The sequence below is a fragment of the Cuculus canorus genome, chromosome 17, assembly GCF_017976375.1.
Source record: "Cuculus canorus isolate bCucCan1 chromosome 17, bCucCan1.pri, whole genome shotgun sequence".
NCBI lineage: Eukaryota > Metazoa > Chordata > Aves > Cuculiformes > Cuculidae > Cuculus > Cuculus canorus.
The window spans coordinates 2,941,477-2,956,733 of NC_071417.1; the positions used below are offsets into that span (position 1 = coordinate 2,941,477).

General features: G+C 37.7%; 1 protein-coding gene across 6 annotated transcripts in view; it reads right to left on the reverse strand.

Annotated features, from left to right (window-relative positions):
• SFSWAP (splicing factor SWAP) overlaps nucleotides 1-15,257 on the reverse strand; it is a 49,236-nt gene that overhangs the window by 11,078 nt on the left and 22,901 nt on the right. For all 6 annotated transcript variants that reach the window (XM_054082136.1, XM_054082135.1, XM_054082137.1 and 3 more), the window contains exons 13-14: nucleotides 14,497-14,687; nucleotides 3,676-3,941 (exon numbers count right to left, since the gene is read on the reverse strand). In XM_054082136.1, coding sequence (XP_053938111.1) covers nucleotides 3,676-3,941; nucleotides 14,497-14,687 — 457 coding nt within the window. The remainder of the gene's footprint in view (nucleotides 1-3,675; nucleotides 3,942-14,496; nucleotides 14,688-15,257) is intronic.

The window sequence follows — 15,257 nt, forward strand, 5'->3', positions numbered from 1 at the left end:
CAGAATGAAATAAAGCAACAAAATCTCAAACATATAACATTAGGCTGAGACATTCTAATAAAGCACAATTACTCAAAATAGAGAACTTCCAGTATAATTTAACATCGATTTCTGTACAACAAAGACTATGTCTAAGCACTATCCACTTAATACAAGATGAACACATTAACCTCTACAAAAAGGTCATGTTTTCCTGGGGGTATGACTCTCTATGTAACCATTCAGCAGTAAGCTGTAACATCCAATGTTTTGGGAATCTAGGGAAAAAATATTGTTCTAGGTAAAGGACTGGGAAAACTGAGGAGCAAAGCAATCTGATGTTTTGAATGGGACAATATAAAAATGGAAATAATTTTCACTGGATCAATGCTCAATAGAGAGATAAATAAATAAAAGAAAGCAAACCAGTCATATCTTCTATCTAGGTAACAACATTTGCCTTGTTTTGGGATTTGTTAAGACAAGACAATATTTTTACCTAAACATCTGAGAGACAAAACACATCGGTATCTGACTGGGTTGTGAATCAGCCTCCCACTCTTGATTTTCTGGTTTTGGGAACAAGAGCTTTAATTTTGGAAATACAGAGAGTATGTTAAGGTGTAGGAAACTTCTTCAATAAAGTAAATGTTTAATCATCACCATTTCTTCTACAGTGAGAGACCGCATGGTCCCTAATCAGAAAAGCAGGGCTAGAAAAGAGTTGAAGAAATAAGACTGTTTAATACTCTCCAAACTACAGTTCTTGAGACAGAAAATTTCCCACAATGGAGCATTCACAAGCTGTATTGACCACCTTTACCACTGAGACACTATGAAAAGCTTTCTAGTCTCTCCGTTATTAATTTAAATCCATTATTTATTGTCCAAACCCAAAGGACTGAAGAATGTTCTATTTCCTCTTTTTGGCATACACAAAGACTCATTTAACCTCCCGTCAGTCTTCCAGGCATTACAACTCATCCTTCTTTTTAAGTTTCTGACCATTTTTGATGATTTCCTCTAAACTTCCTCCCACTGGTCTAATTCTTCCTAAAAGATGCACAAAACCAGACAGCACTCTAGCTGAGGCCAAACACAACAACATCATCTTCCAGCTGAGGAAACACTTGATGCATCCCGCAGAAGACTTGCTTGTCTCTACTGATTACATTAAAGTAAACCTATATAGTCGCTATACTACGTATCAGATGCAGGAGTAAAGTAATCACCATGTTTAATTACACAAGGTCTTTGGAGAGAAGTTTAGATTTAGCCACATCCTTGTGAAATGCTATAGAGAGGAAGGCACATTCAGATTCCTTACAGGTGTCTCACCTGCTTTAGTAATACTACTAAAAGCATTTCATATTGCCTGCAAAAAGCTCAGAACAAATGGGCACCCACTCAGCACTGATGCTGCTGCCTTAAATTCCAAGAAGGATGTGTTTCTGAATGAGAGAGAGGTCCTACAGAGACCTTTGAACTGGCACTTGCAGGACAAAAAGAAGGCCGAATGGAAAGCCCTTTCCCATTCAGCTCTCGCTTCTGTCAAGGTTTATCACGAGCAGAATGATTTCAGTGCAAGAGGTGGTGCAGTTCTGAGGCAATTTTAAAATTCAGCTGGCGAGTATCAAGCTTACAGGACTTCTTGGGTTGTAGAATTTAACAGCTGATCTTGGAAATACGCAACCAGATTTAGTCAGGTGTTGTGTTCATTCAAGATGTTAAAGCTTTTACGTGATTCGTGCCACGAGGCACGCCCAAGACAGGCACAAAGATTAGCTCCAGCAGATCAACTACTCTGAGTGGCTTCTGTGTAATTTGTTTACCAGCTGAACCGTGGCCACCAAAATACCCCCCAACCCAAAGCATGAGACATCTACTATGTATAGGACAGATTTTTCACCAGTGGAAGCAAACATAGACCTGCTGGTGGAAGCCTCTATAAAGGACCAGGTATCTTATCCTCCCTGAAGCCACTGAAGATGTATCTCTGTATATATCAAACTGAACTTGAACATTACACCTTAACCTGGTTACTGCCCGATGTAAGCTCATGCAGCATGCAGGATTATCTTTACTGTATTGAGGAGCATACCCAAATACTGGTAAGGATCTTCTTAGAAGATTGTTTGTCCTTTTCAAGGTATCACAGAAGACAATTTAATTTTTTTTTAGCATTACTATGATGTTTCTCCTCGTTTTTACCATATATCACTAAGATCACAGATAACTATATGCAACATAGCTTGGATGAAATGACATTGGAGGTTGAAGTGAAGATATGGATTGGCAGGGAGTTGAAAGGAGGAGACTTGAGGACTTTTCCAAGATAGCCTCAACTCTCAAAAGACTTGCATTCACTTCTTAAGCAAGGAAAACTTCATTCAGCATCATTCCCTTTGCACTCTGGTAAACATGTAAAAGGAATGACACACAGTATTTTGGAATGTGCCATGTAACACACGAGTGCCTGCTGTCAAAGGCAGTCAAATAAGCAGCATGTCAGACTGATCATCTCAGGCCAACTTATATTCATTTAACTCCTTGCATCCCTGAATAGCAGAGATGGCTTTGGCAAAGTACTGTGTTTAAGGTTAGAGATCTAGTACAAGATATCAAGTTATAACATGTTAATGCTTACTCATATTAGTGTAGTTAGACATGGTTAAACAAAAAATGCACAAGGAAAATAAGATGAGAAGTTTTGTCACACCGCCATAGAGGGCTAGAAGCTGTTTTTCAGGAAGAAACATATGTCATAGGCATGGCCACACGGATGAAGGAATGTTTTTGCATGCATCCCATACATACGTAGCTGTGGTAGTATTTATATGACCGCTTCATACGAACTACAAGTGCCTTAAACAATGTTCTGCACCCAAAATTCTGGATCACTGTTCTGTGATCCAAAGAATGCAACCTCAAGAATAAGCCCTTCCTATTGACCACAATACATGCTATGCGGCAGAGCATTCTGATACGATAAACTTTACAGACAGGAAATGTTAAAGGTGCCTCATCCCAAATGTCTTCCACGTAATTAACAGTATTAATATAACACAATACATATCATCTTATAGTTGGATAATTGATACCGTGAATTTAATCTCAATAATGATTAAACATACCGGTAACTGTACTGGGCTACATTCTATGATCTCCCTTCCCCATAAACTCTGTTTTCATTCTTCTTGGATTCCTGCCACATCTTTTCTGCCATTCATCCGTATTTTTGCAACTGCTACTCAACTGCTTGCTTTCCTTCTGAGCTTTGCTGTTCAACCACAGTTGAGGGTGAGGGTGGGTAAATAGAGGTTCTCTACCCTCTATTTCCTATCTTAGTACTGTCTGGTTACTTTACTCCAGCAACAGCAACAGACTTATTAGCAAGTTCACTTCCTGCTGTAATCACATTTCTACATATTTTTGGCAGGTATTTCACAGACCTGAATGAAAAAGCATTTACTGGTACAAATTTTGCAGTATCTGGTTAGAAATTAATTAATCATGACTTCATTACAACTATTTTCAAAGACCTTCCACATTTGATGATATTTATTTACTGTTTTCAAGGTGACTACAGTCTCTGTAATGGGTACAAAGATGTTTATATACGGGAAGAATTGCATAAATGTTTTAAGTGTTAGCCCACACAGAACTCTAAAGAACATGTTTTGTTTCCAAACCCACCTTGAATGCCTGACAGTTCTATAGGCAGTGGGAAGTGAGTGCTTTGCTTTTGAATGTGATCTAGATCTGGACTTAGATGATGAATGATACTTGAATGGTGATCGAGATCTCGACCGAGATCTTTTCTTGTGTTTTTTTCTTTTCTTTTCCTTTTCTTCATCCCTAGGAGGATCTCTGCTTTTGCTTGAAGGTCTTTCTGCTTGTTTACCTTCTAAGACTGGTAAAGTTCTGACTGCAGTCACAGGACATGGTATACTACTGACACTCTGAAATCAAAAGTAAAGAAAGAACAGTGTTCAGTTTTCCATGTTACACGCAAATTTTTAATCTGAGAAAAACCTGTAAGTGTAAACAACGCATAAGCATCCCTAGTCCTTTATCCTAAACAGAAGGCTACATCTACTCCTGTGCATGCCACACACACGCATATTTTGGCAAGGAAACTTAAAACATCCTGCTTGATAGTCCTGCCAATACAAAATACAGTTGTTTTGTTTTCTCAGAAATGCTGGAAAAAGAATACAGCAACCAGGAAAATGGTAACTAACAATTACCTTACATTTTTTGACTCATGCAAGTGTGTGAGAACTACATCCATCTCAATAAAGTCATTGCTAAATCAATAACAATCTAACCTGCCACAAATGCTCTAAAACCTCACAGTGCTGCATCAGGATTATGTAAAGTGTGTGTAAGTAGGTCTGACATCTTCAAAAACACACATCTAGTAGTATTTAATGGAGGCTTATATGGTTCCTCAAAGACACATACACAAGTAGGGACACACATGCTAAGATTGTCAGCTTAACTAGGACATAGTTATGAAGTTTTCATCTTCAGTTTTTAGAAGAATGTGTTCTAAAAATGGATACAATCAGAAATCTTTTCATCTATTTATCCCTTTATTTAAAAAGGAATAAACCTGAAAATACAATCAGGAACTACTGACATTCAAAGTTTTAGCATCACTTTAATCCCTGAACTTGTACTTTTTAGATTACAACCGCCAGGAAAACAGCAAAAGTAATTATCACCAATATAAATTATTTCCGTACTTTGTGAAATAAATGTTTTGAATCTAAAGGGCTGGGAAGAACACAAGTTATTAATCTCAAAGATAAAGCAGGTCCATGCACAATTCATGCTCAGTGAGTAATTCTGACGGCAGTCAGTTAAGTAAAACACACCATACTCAAAAATTTTTTCAAATTATCAGCTGGTACCTGAGAGAATTCTGCTCAATTCCTTGTTTAGAAAAATTCAAGTCAGACACTACAGATATGCTCCTCATTTCAAAGCCTGTCATTTCCCCAGCTGCCATTTCAAGGCAACTGAAGAAATCAGTTTCCTTCTGTCATAATTTCTGATCCACCTGGCCTGACACTGTCACCGTTTGATACAAGGATGCTTACCATGATCGGAATAAAAAGTAATGCATTAAAACCTAAAATAACCAAATTAGAGGTGATCTTTGCCTTTTTTTACCCTTCTCCTACTGTGCATATGTCAAGGCAATAATTGACCCCATTTGAATAATTGGAAATTCAGTTTTGCTTCAAGTTTAGAGAGCCATGATACTTTTCTGAGCTTTAACTGATAACTGCCATCACAATAATTACAAATATAGCAATAGTGTAGTATGCAAATAGTTTGCTTCAAGGATTATAAACATTTTATAGCATGACTGTTTGAGTGACTGGTTTACCAGAGGTCCATTTCCAATGTCACTAAGATCACACTCCATGTGTAACTGTGGACAACTAATCCTTCAGATTCCTAAGAGATGATCGCAGCTGGCTCTTGTTCCTTGACAAGGTAATTCATCTCTTTATACAGTATCTTATTCTTTGCTTTGAACACTACTGAATATGTAATAGACCAGTTTGCCTTGAAGTGACACTTCTAATAGCCTCTACGGAATAGCTGTAGGCAAAGTAAAGGGGAAAACAGACGGAAAAAAAACCCAACGGTCTTCAGTGTCTAAGTTCATTAGGCCCCATAAACCACAAGCTATCATACCACTGCCAAAAAGGATGTTAATAAATGAAGGACACGTTTACATTTAGCTCACATGGAGAGGCAATCGGAATGAAGAACCCCACAATACCAGGCACCCCTATGTATCCACCAAAAGCACGGATGCTCAAACACTGGTCTCTCCTTGACTTTCAGGATGCTCACATTAAAGAGCACCAGCACCGCCCAGGTATCTCTTAACAAAGCACAGCTGCGGGCTGGCTGGCTGTGGATCCAGACACCACTGGCTCACCTTACCGATAAACCACGTTTGGGAAGCCATACAGGAGTAACTCTAGCTACCCGCCTTGTGAGTACGTAGGTTCTAGAGTGCAAGACAACAGCTAACACAGGCAGAAGTCACCTACCCATCCAAACCTACACAATGCACCGCTGTGACCAAGAGACGACACTTGTCAGCTCACAGCATCACGATCAACTGTGAACAAATGTGCTCATTCCCTCAATGGCAACTCTGGTTGCCTTCAAGAAAAGTCACCACCAGGGAAGAACACAGAGCTCAGTGAAAGAACTTAATACCAAGGCGCTGCAGGCCACAAAGAAAATTTCTAAATGTATAAATAAAGCAGCTGAATAAAAACATTTGGAAAAAAATAAACTTAGTGTCTGGCAAATGGAAGAAACTGTCAGTGGTTTGTGTTTTACTACTGAAAGCTGAACTGGGCAAAGTAAAGTAACAAGAACTTGGAAGCATGAATGCAGGGGGAGAAAAAAAATATCAAAGCAAGCACTGGGATGATACTGCGAGATTATTAAGCATTTAAAAAAGGCAGGAATACTATTTTACTGAGCAGGCTCTGCAAATCTGCAGGCTGGTATAACAGTTTTGGAAAGCATTGTGACAAACTGGTTACCTGATGCATTTTATTATGCATCTCAAGAGACGAGCGATTTAAATTTTTTGAGAGCTCTTGTAAGAAATTACACTGCAAACACCGAGATAGCATTCATTGAATCTGACTTCTTTGCCCATTTTGGGTAACAGCACATTTTTTTGGCCCTTATTAAATGCTACAGTGTCAGACAATTTCACTGGCAGAGTTGTTCTTCAGCATTTTATTCGCATGACTGAAGCAAATCCTACTACAATAACGGTTTCTACAGTAAACGCTTAGTATAAAAAAATGTTTCAGAGATACCTTTTTGGAAAACAAAGATGATTCAACAACTCGTTTAACAAGAAGAGTTTAGGAAAAAGCTCTGTATCAGTAAGAATTTATAGCTATATGAGAACAGAAACGAGCGCTGCAGTTCATTACAAGACATTTGCATATTTGCAGTATTCACAAGGCCAGAATGCTCATTAGTTATTCTGGGTTACGCTACTTAATCAATAAACAAAGCCAACATCAGAAATGAACCAAAGGGTGCTTACTGCAACAGAACAACACAGTAGCACTGATCCTGGTACAAATAAAATCAACTGGTAAAGAACGTTATCAATAATGTTACTAACGCTTTTACAACTAGTCAATATATCTTCTGAACAGCTGAATTTTGCAGTAATTTGAATGCTATGTTAGATCAAAATTGGAAAGAGTGAAGAAAGGTAAGGCTACGAAGAGTTCTGTGACCAATTCTTTTATTTCATTTCATTAAATTCTGAAAAAAAGCCAAAGGCCTTTCTATTACTGCACCTTTTTTACCGCAGGTTCCTCCAAAGCTTAAAGTGAAGTATTCCCTGACCCCAAATTACTGACCAACAGTCTACCAGCAATGGAAGTGTATGACTGCTCTGAACATGAAAGCGAGCAGTTACTGCTTTAAGGAGAGTTCGTCAGTGATAAAAACATTTTCTTTAGGAAAAAAATACGCAATGCTCAACATTCATCACGGTTTAGCTGCTGCACTGAAACACAGCTATTAACAGCACAGTAACCATGATAAATGCTTCAAAACCAGACGGAATTTTGCATTCTTAATGTTGAAGGGCCAATTGTAAAGAAATTTGTGGCCGTGAATCTCTTTGCTTTATGGATCAATATGCCTTTTTAGCTTGAGTACTTTGAAGACTAAAGATCAAGGCATAGAATATTCTTTGCTCCCTCACCTATCTTAATTAAGATGATAGTTCCTGATATTTACCTCCCGCATCATCTAAATATTAACTGAAGTATTATAGCATGAGGAATTACAACTCTCAAGGTTTTTGATAGCAGAGTTTTTGCAATTAAAAGGGTTCCAAATGCCAGCAAGCTATCCACCCCCAAAATGCCACATCAGTATGTGGCTTTTTTTTTTTTTTTTTAACACTTTTACCTGTCTTTGGAGAAGCAAGATGAGGAAAACTTATAGGCCCTGAAATAATCTAAAGTATTTTTTTCATTATATATGTACCAGATGGCTTTCATTACACAATTACAGTTTGCTCACAAATTAACATTAAGATAACATGCATACAGGCACACAGTAAGATCTACTAATATCTGCTGCATCCAAAGCAGCGTGGCCAGCAGGGCGAGGGAGGGGATTCTGGCCCTCTATTCCCCTCTTGTGAGGCCTCATCTGGAGTACTGTATCCAGTTCTGGAATCCTCAACATAAGAAGGATATAGAGCTGTTGGAACAGATCCAGAGGAGGCTACAAAGATGACGAGAGGGCTGGAGAACCTTTCCTACAAGGACAGGCTGAGAGAGTTGGGGTTGTTCAGCCTGGAGAAGAGAAGGCTCCAAGGAGACCTTCAGCGACTTTCCAGTACCTGAAGGGGCTACAGGAAAGCTGGAGAGGGGCTGTTCACAAAGGCTTGTGGGGACAGGACGAGGGGCAATGGGTATAAACTGGAGAGGAACAGATTTAGAATGGACACAGGGAGGAATTTCTTCCCTATGAGAGTGGTGAAACTTAAATAGGGTCTTATATTTAAACATGGCACACTTTATTTCACTTGTAAACAGACTACCTTTCACAGAAAAAATAATAGTTGTTACATACAGGACAAAAGTAAGGACAAGCCATCTAAAGAAACAAACGATAAAAGAAGGCTTCAAAATAGGGAAGATGAAAGAGCCAAAAGAAGTTAAATTTTGCTTTGTGCTATACAATCTTTATACTCAGAGGCATAACAGCAGATGATGTTTGGGACGAGTCATTAAAATAGAGTTACTTTCAAATCATGTGCTTGTCTGGTTTTGTGGCACTGTAACTGGATTTCTCTCCTTGTTTAGATTGGATGCTGTGGTTCACAGAGGTAACAGTTTGGGTATAACAGACTGTCTTTTACATGGATATTAAAGTACCATCATCCCCTAAGGCATATCTGACATATGATAAAATATGAGAGATTAGCAGAATAATCTGTATTACAAACCCTTCAGATACAGCATTAGTTAAATCATGTCCTGTAAATAAAAATCAGGCAGTACCACACCTGCAGAGCACTTGTCACTACATCAAGTGACTACTTGGAAGAAGTCAAACACATCATGCCTACTTGGTGTGAGCAGCCACCACTGCTGGCCCCTTTTTTTGTTGCCAGGTATCATCAGCACCAGTAGATTCTGGGAGACACGTTATCAATTAAATGATGATAATGAGATACCTTTCCTTATTTGATTTAAAATAAAAAGACACTTCCATGCAGCACTCCAGATAACCTGGCGTACTCCAACTAGATGCTGTTTGCTACTGTAGGCCAAAGAACCTACATTCGTTGAAGAACGGTTGCAACTTCTCTTAACTGAAATACCACCTGGCAGATGTGCCAGTTGGCTCATTTTCTTGTTACTAAGCTGCCTGCGTGAATTATATACGTTAGCACTAGCAGTGAGACGGCACCCAGTTACCGTTTACCCCTGTCCTTAAAAACAGCAAAGAGTTCACTAGGTCCAACAATCCTGGTAGCTGATCAGTTTTGGAAACAGCCAAGCTACATGTTTTCCAAGCACTGGCTGGAGGAAATAAGATGCATAACTGTACTGTTGTAATGTGTGCAAGAATGGTGAGGAGCCATTCGCAAAAAGCTGTGCTGCTTCATTGTTCAGGCCCATTTCTCAGACTTTTGTTCCTCTTGCTTGATTTAACTTGAGGGGAAAAAAAAGGGAACGATAGGAAAAAAAGAATAACTCGGCTATGGAAAGTGTACATCTGACTATTTTTAAGATTCAGCTGAAGCCAAAATAAGCTTAAAAAGCACTATGTTCTGTGGTAGCAACTGTCCTTTACAGGCAGTTAGTGGAATCAATTTTGTTCAAAGGTATATGTATTCAGTGCCAGCATCTCTTTCACAAAATACTAGATATCAGGAAAAGCTGACAGAGGTCAAAAAAGCTTTGCTCACTTAATGCATTTCTACACAGTCTGATAAGCAGGTTTTCAGCCAAATGTACACTGTACACACATAAATAGCATTGCTAGTTCTACACAGTTTTTAGGTGGAGGCATTCTCATGGGAATTATGCATGTCCCATGGACATTCTCAACTGCTTTTCATGCTTCATTATACATTATTCTGTATTTTTACTCACATTCGAAGCTACAAAAATAATTCCAATCAATATATTAACTTGTCTATCAACCTTTGTTTTCTGGATCCTTACTGGCTGCTCCTTCCCCCAAACAAGGGACAAAATACTTCAAGTGATGTTTTTGCTGGACTTCAGTTACTTTCTTCACTTTCTGAAATTTCACCAATTATTTCCATTGGCCAAACTACAAAACTAATTTTCTGTATCTCTTTTGACTTTTTTTATACACATTTTTGTTAAGTTACAGCCACTATAGTTACTACTTGTTTCTTCTGCAATCAGTGTTTTTAAATGCATTTTTTTTGTTTCTGAAACACAACTGAAAAACTCAAGAAAACCCCTTGTGCCATGTATTTATTTATATACTGATTTAGACATTATGATGCAGCTTACTGAATACTCAGAGGTTAGCAAATCCACAATATAATTTCACTTATCTCTTTCCAACAAAATATCTTGAATCAATGGGCTGTTATGAATAGGTAAACCAGGCAAGCAGAGCAAAAGGCAGATTACAGACTGGAACAAATGTAGATGGAAGCTTATTCAAATATAGCAAATAGAAAGACAACAGCTTGAAAAACTTCTGTGTTTCAAAATAAACTTTTATATGCAAAAATGTACATGCATATATTTACATAAACATATATAAGCATGTCAATAAGCAAACTTTAGTTAGGAGGAAAATTGCTTCCAGAGACATAATGCTATTTTAGACTATTTGTTACACAGTGCTAGCATTCCCAATACAAGAGTCAACCTTATTTTAAAAAGCAAGGTCACAATAGTAACATTTAAATCACAATCACAGAATCACCAGGCTGGAAAAGACCTCTTGGATCATAGAGTGCAACCATTCCTATCTGCCACTAAACCATGTCCCTGAGCAGAATGTAGTTTTGAAATTCTAAAACCCCTCTTTTTATGAACAAAAGACCTCCAAACCATTTCTATCGCTAAGAAGCAGTGAAACTGGTTCTTTAGAATCATTAAATACACTGGATTTTTTTGTACAAGAAAGACAGATACCTTCTCTGAAATTGCATATATAAGAAAAAAAAAAGTTTTTAGCAGATCAATTTACTGGATAGTGGGATCAGGGTGTGGTTTTTGTTGATAAGTTCACTTGTGTTTTATTAAGTTACTTCAGTACATTCAGATGTCAGTGATGACAGATCTGCTCTTCTGAAAGACTCAGCTGTTCCTCAAGTTACTGGTTATGTGTCTTAGAGGAAAATACCTGAAGAACCTTAGCTTATGTGCCTGACAAACTGCCTTAAGGAGACTAGAACTGCAAATTTAGGAAATTCTGCACTGTCATTGTCTCTTTGCGTTCACTGCTCAGTATACAACTGGAAAAAAGTACTGAACACTTGTGCCAGTCAGGGAAAATCTGTTAGTGGTAGCAGTGAGAATCCCAAATAGGATCTCTTTTGGGATGAGACCACACCCAATTCACACATCTGCTACTCTGTGCAGATACACATCACCTGAAATGCAGGTATGCACCTTTCAATTGTCTGATCTCTTGTGAACATTTTGAGGTGTAATTTTTCCAGATAAATCACGAATTAAGAACTGCACAATGATTTACTTGTTATACAATGAAATTCTTCCCATGGGAAAGCAAACAATGGAAAGCCATACCATTCGTTCTCATAACCAGCTTGTCACAGACAATATCTGAAATTTTCTATTAGCATCTGGAGATCAAGTTCTGCTTGATTAGCACAACCAAGAGCGAGTTATGGCTTCTGGAAGCAATATAATTCTAAAACCAGGAAACAGAGATTCTGCTTCCCAACAACATTTGTGTTTACAATGTGTACTGAAGGTCTGACTACAGCATCTGTAGACAAACACAGGCTTGTGTAAGACCCCACAACAACATCCTATGCTGCATAAATTTCTGACCCTATTCAGATTAAATTTTAGGAAGACAGTCTACACCAAATCCCATTCCTATATTTTCTCTACAGCTGTTTATAGCTATTGCAGTGAAGATACATTATAAGGTGACTTTGTTGAAAATGCATTTTGGCAGTTTTTCTTCCATTATGAAAAGTGATCGTCTGAACTTGTTGGAGGTGCTGGAAACAAACTCTTCTGTCTTTTAGCAAGCACGCATCAGATCACACTGGATTGGGATGTGCTCATGGTAAAATGATGCTTAGGCTGAATAAAAATGAGTGACATTCCCCGAAGTAAAATTATCAGTACTTAAGCTAGGGACAAGCACTGTACTGGCAAAAAGAGAGAATGGCTCAGTGAAATGTTTCCCCTAGAAGAAGAGGAAAACAAGAACGAAAGAACAGAAACAAAGCAGAAAAATAGCCTATTCTCCTCTGTGGATGAAGTTAAGCAATTAACAACTTAAATGGAAAATACACAATGTAAATGGGAAAATGACTCTTCGATAGAGATCATAGCTCTGCTGTCAAAACCTGCAGACTGAGAGAGAAGCTTCAGGACAGTGCTATGATGCACGAACAAATCAATACTTGAAGGATTTTCCTACCTAATTAATTCAAATCCCTCATTTAGGCTTTTAAAATTGTAGGTATTTTATTGAAATCAGAAAGGGTTTATGTGAAACACATTATTTCTTAGCTATTTTAAACAGCATTCTCTGTTTATTAGTAGTGAAAAAAAGCAAGCGCGTGACTGACCAATACAGGCTTTTACAGTTTAGTTTTGCATTTCATTACTGAAGTCTTTTGGCCCAAGATTCTTAACCTTGTCTATTCCAAAATTCTAAGTCTTACAAACCTGATTCCTACCATTTCTACCCAAAATGAGATCTTTATTATAACTACTCATCAACAGACTTGACTGGTTTTGTTTGCAACAGAAGATAACACCAACTAACTGATTAGCAATTACTTCCGCATGATAAATCCTCTTTTTCCTCTTTGTGAGAAATTCTAGTAATCCAACGTAAGGCTATGAGAAAACAGCTTTTCACTTCCTTTGGAAGCAACAGTCCAATCAGCCAAATCACAAGGCAACTTATTAGTAACTTTACTGTGTTCCTAAAATCTAATATTAAGTCATCATCAATATTCAGGTTACTCTTTGGCCTGGGAGTGAAGTATCATGATAACCTACCCTAAAGAGAGCTTCTGAAAGCCCTCAAACTGACACTATTTAAGTATTATCTATTGTGGCTGATGATCCAAACTACGAGAATAGGCACAAACGGACAAGAAAATTGCAAGGCAGAAGAAAGCAAGCAAGCAATCTGCCTCTGCCATATGACTATTTCCTAGTATTCTAGAGAGAAGCAGAGGGTTCGAATTTCTAACACAACTACTAAAAACTGTCCTTTCAAAGTGCAGGAACACCAACACTCAAATTACAGAAAGATATTTGCTTCTATTCTCCAAAATAAGAGATTTCACTGAACAAACCCAATGCATTATGTCATTTCCTATTCAAGGAGGCCCAGGCAGTTGCTGACTTCCAGTTCCCTCTTCAATTATTTCATACTGAGTTTTCTGTCATTGACTACATCCCATGAATAACACGCATGAGTACATTTGTTTTAATTTTGTATTACTATCTGTAAATGTAGATTTTCAAAATCATATCCTTATATGCAAACAAAAATCTTTGTAACTCCCATACTAAATTTGGGCCTAAAGAGAAAGAAAAACACCCTTAGAATCCTAAGCTTTTAAAAAGTTCACATTAAATACTCAACTAACATGAACATGATAAAAGGCAGTCAGTATATAGCCTAGACTTGTCCCTCATACGTATGTTTTCTCAGTCAAGGATATCCCAGCTAGAAATTTTAGATCACACAGATCAGTTCATTAACTAAATGCCTTGGTTTCATGCCAGTTAAACCAATAAAAATCAAACAAAACCCAGCAGAACAGGTACAAAATGAGTCTTAAAGTAAGCTCAGTTGCCTGTGAAACATTTCAGAACTTGAAGATGTTAACTCATATCAGTATATACATTCAATAAGTAAACATCACAACAGAAAACCAAATACACTTGAAAGGTAAACATTCTAATTCACTGACCTCTAGTAGAGTTAAAACTTGTAACATCATTTTCTTTTAAGTGGCTAACTGACCTCTGAATTATGCGTTGTATTACTCTACCAGCTCTTAAATGACAGATGAGAGACATACCTAAGATAACTGAAGAAGATTATCAGCGTTTAAAATTCAAATTTCGCTCCACTTAGAAAAGCTTCCATCTCTCCAGTCAACTTCATGACATATTTCATGACATACTGTCAGACTCGCACCCTATAGGCAAGTTTTCTGCTAGCTCTAAGGTAAAGAGAAATTTATTTCCTGCTTACCTCATTATTGAAGGAATTCTCTTCAATCTTCTCAGCTTCTGCCTCTGCCAGAGGGTTTTTCAGGGTCTGCAAGAACAGTGCAGCTTTCCTTTTGCGCTCTGCTTGTAGCTGCTTTTCTTTTGATTCTTTGGAGGCCTGTGCCAGCTTCTCTCTTGCCGCAGCTGCTAATCTATCCTCTAGTTTCTGCTTTGCTATGAAACACAATTAAGCATTACGTTTAGAATGAGTCATGCTTGAGAAACTGAGGTTTCCTTGAAAAAAACACATACGCCCAACACAAACAACAAAAGTGCCCCCTCTAACCATTCTCAAACCCTTCCAATACATCCATTCATAATGACATATCACCTTGAAATGATGAAATTTTAAGCATCTGAATTTGTAGATACATCATTTGCTTGGTGAAAAGCAGTCAGTACAAGTGAAGTAAAAATTCTGAAGCTTAAAGAAAACAACATAAAAATCCAATCCAGAAAATTCAGGACACTTGTCTTTTTATCTTTACAAAAATTACCTAAAAAAGCAGTAAATTCAGAAGCTTTTTCTTGTACTCGTTAAAGCAATGGAAACTCTCCATTTTGCTCTTTCCACAAATCTGCTCTTTACCTTCTATTTCCAGCCTTATTGACACACATCTTAAAATGCTTACATAAAGGGCTGCTCCACAAATTTTCAGAAATTCTTTCACCATTGTTACAATCAACAGTTATTGTTATGTGATTACAGAAAGTGAATAAGCCACTTTATTTAACTATGCACTT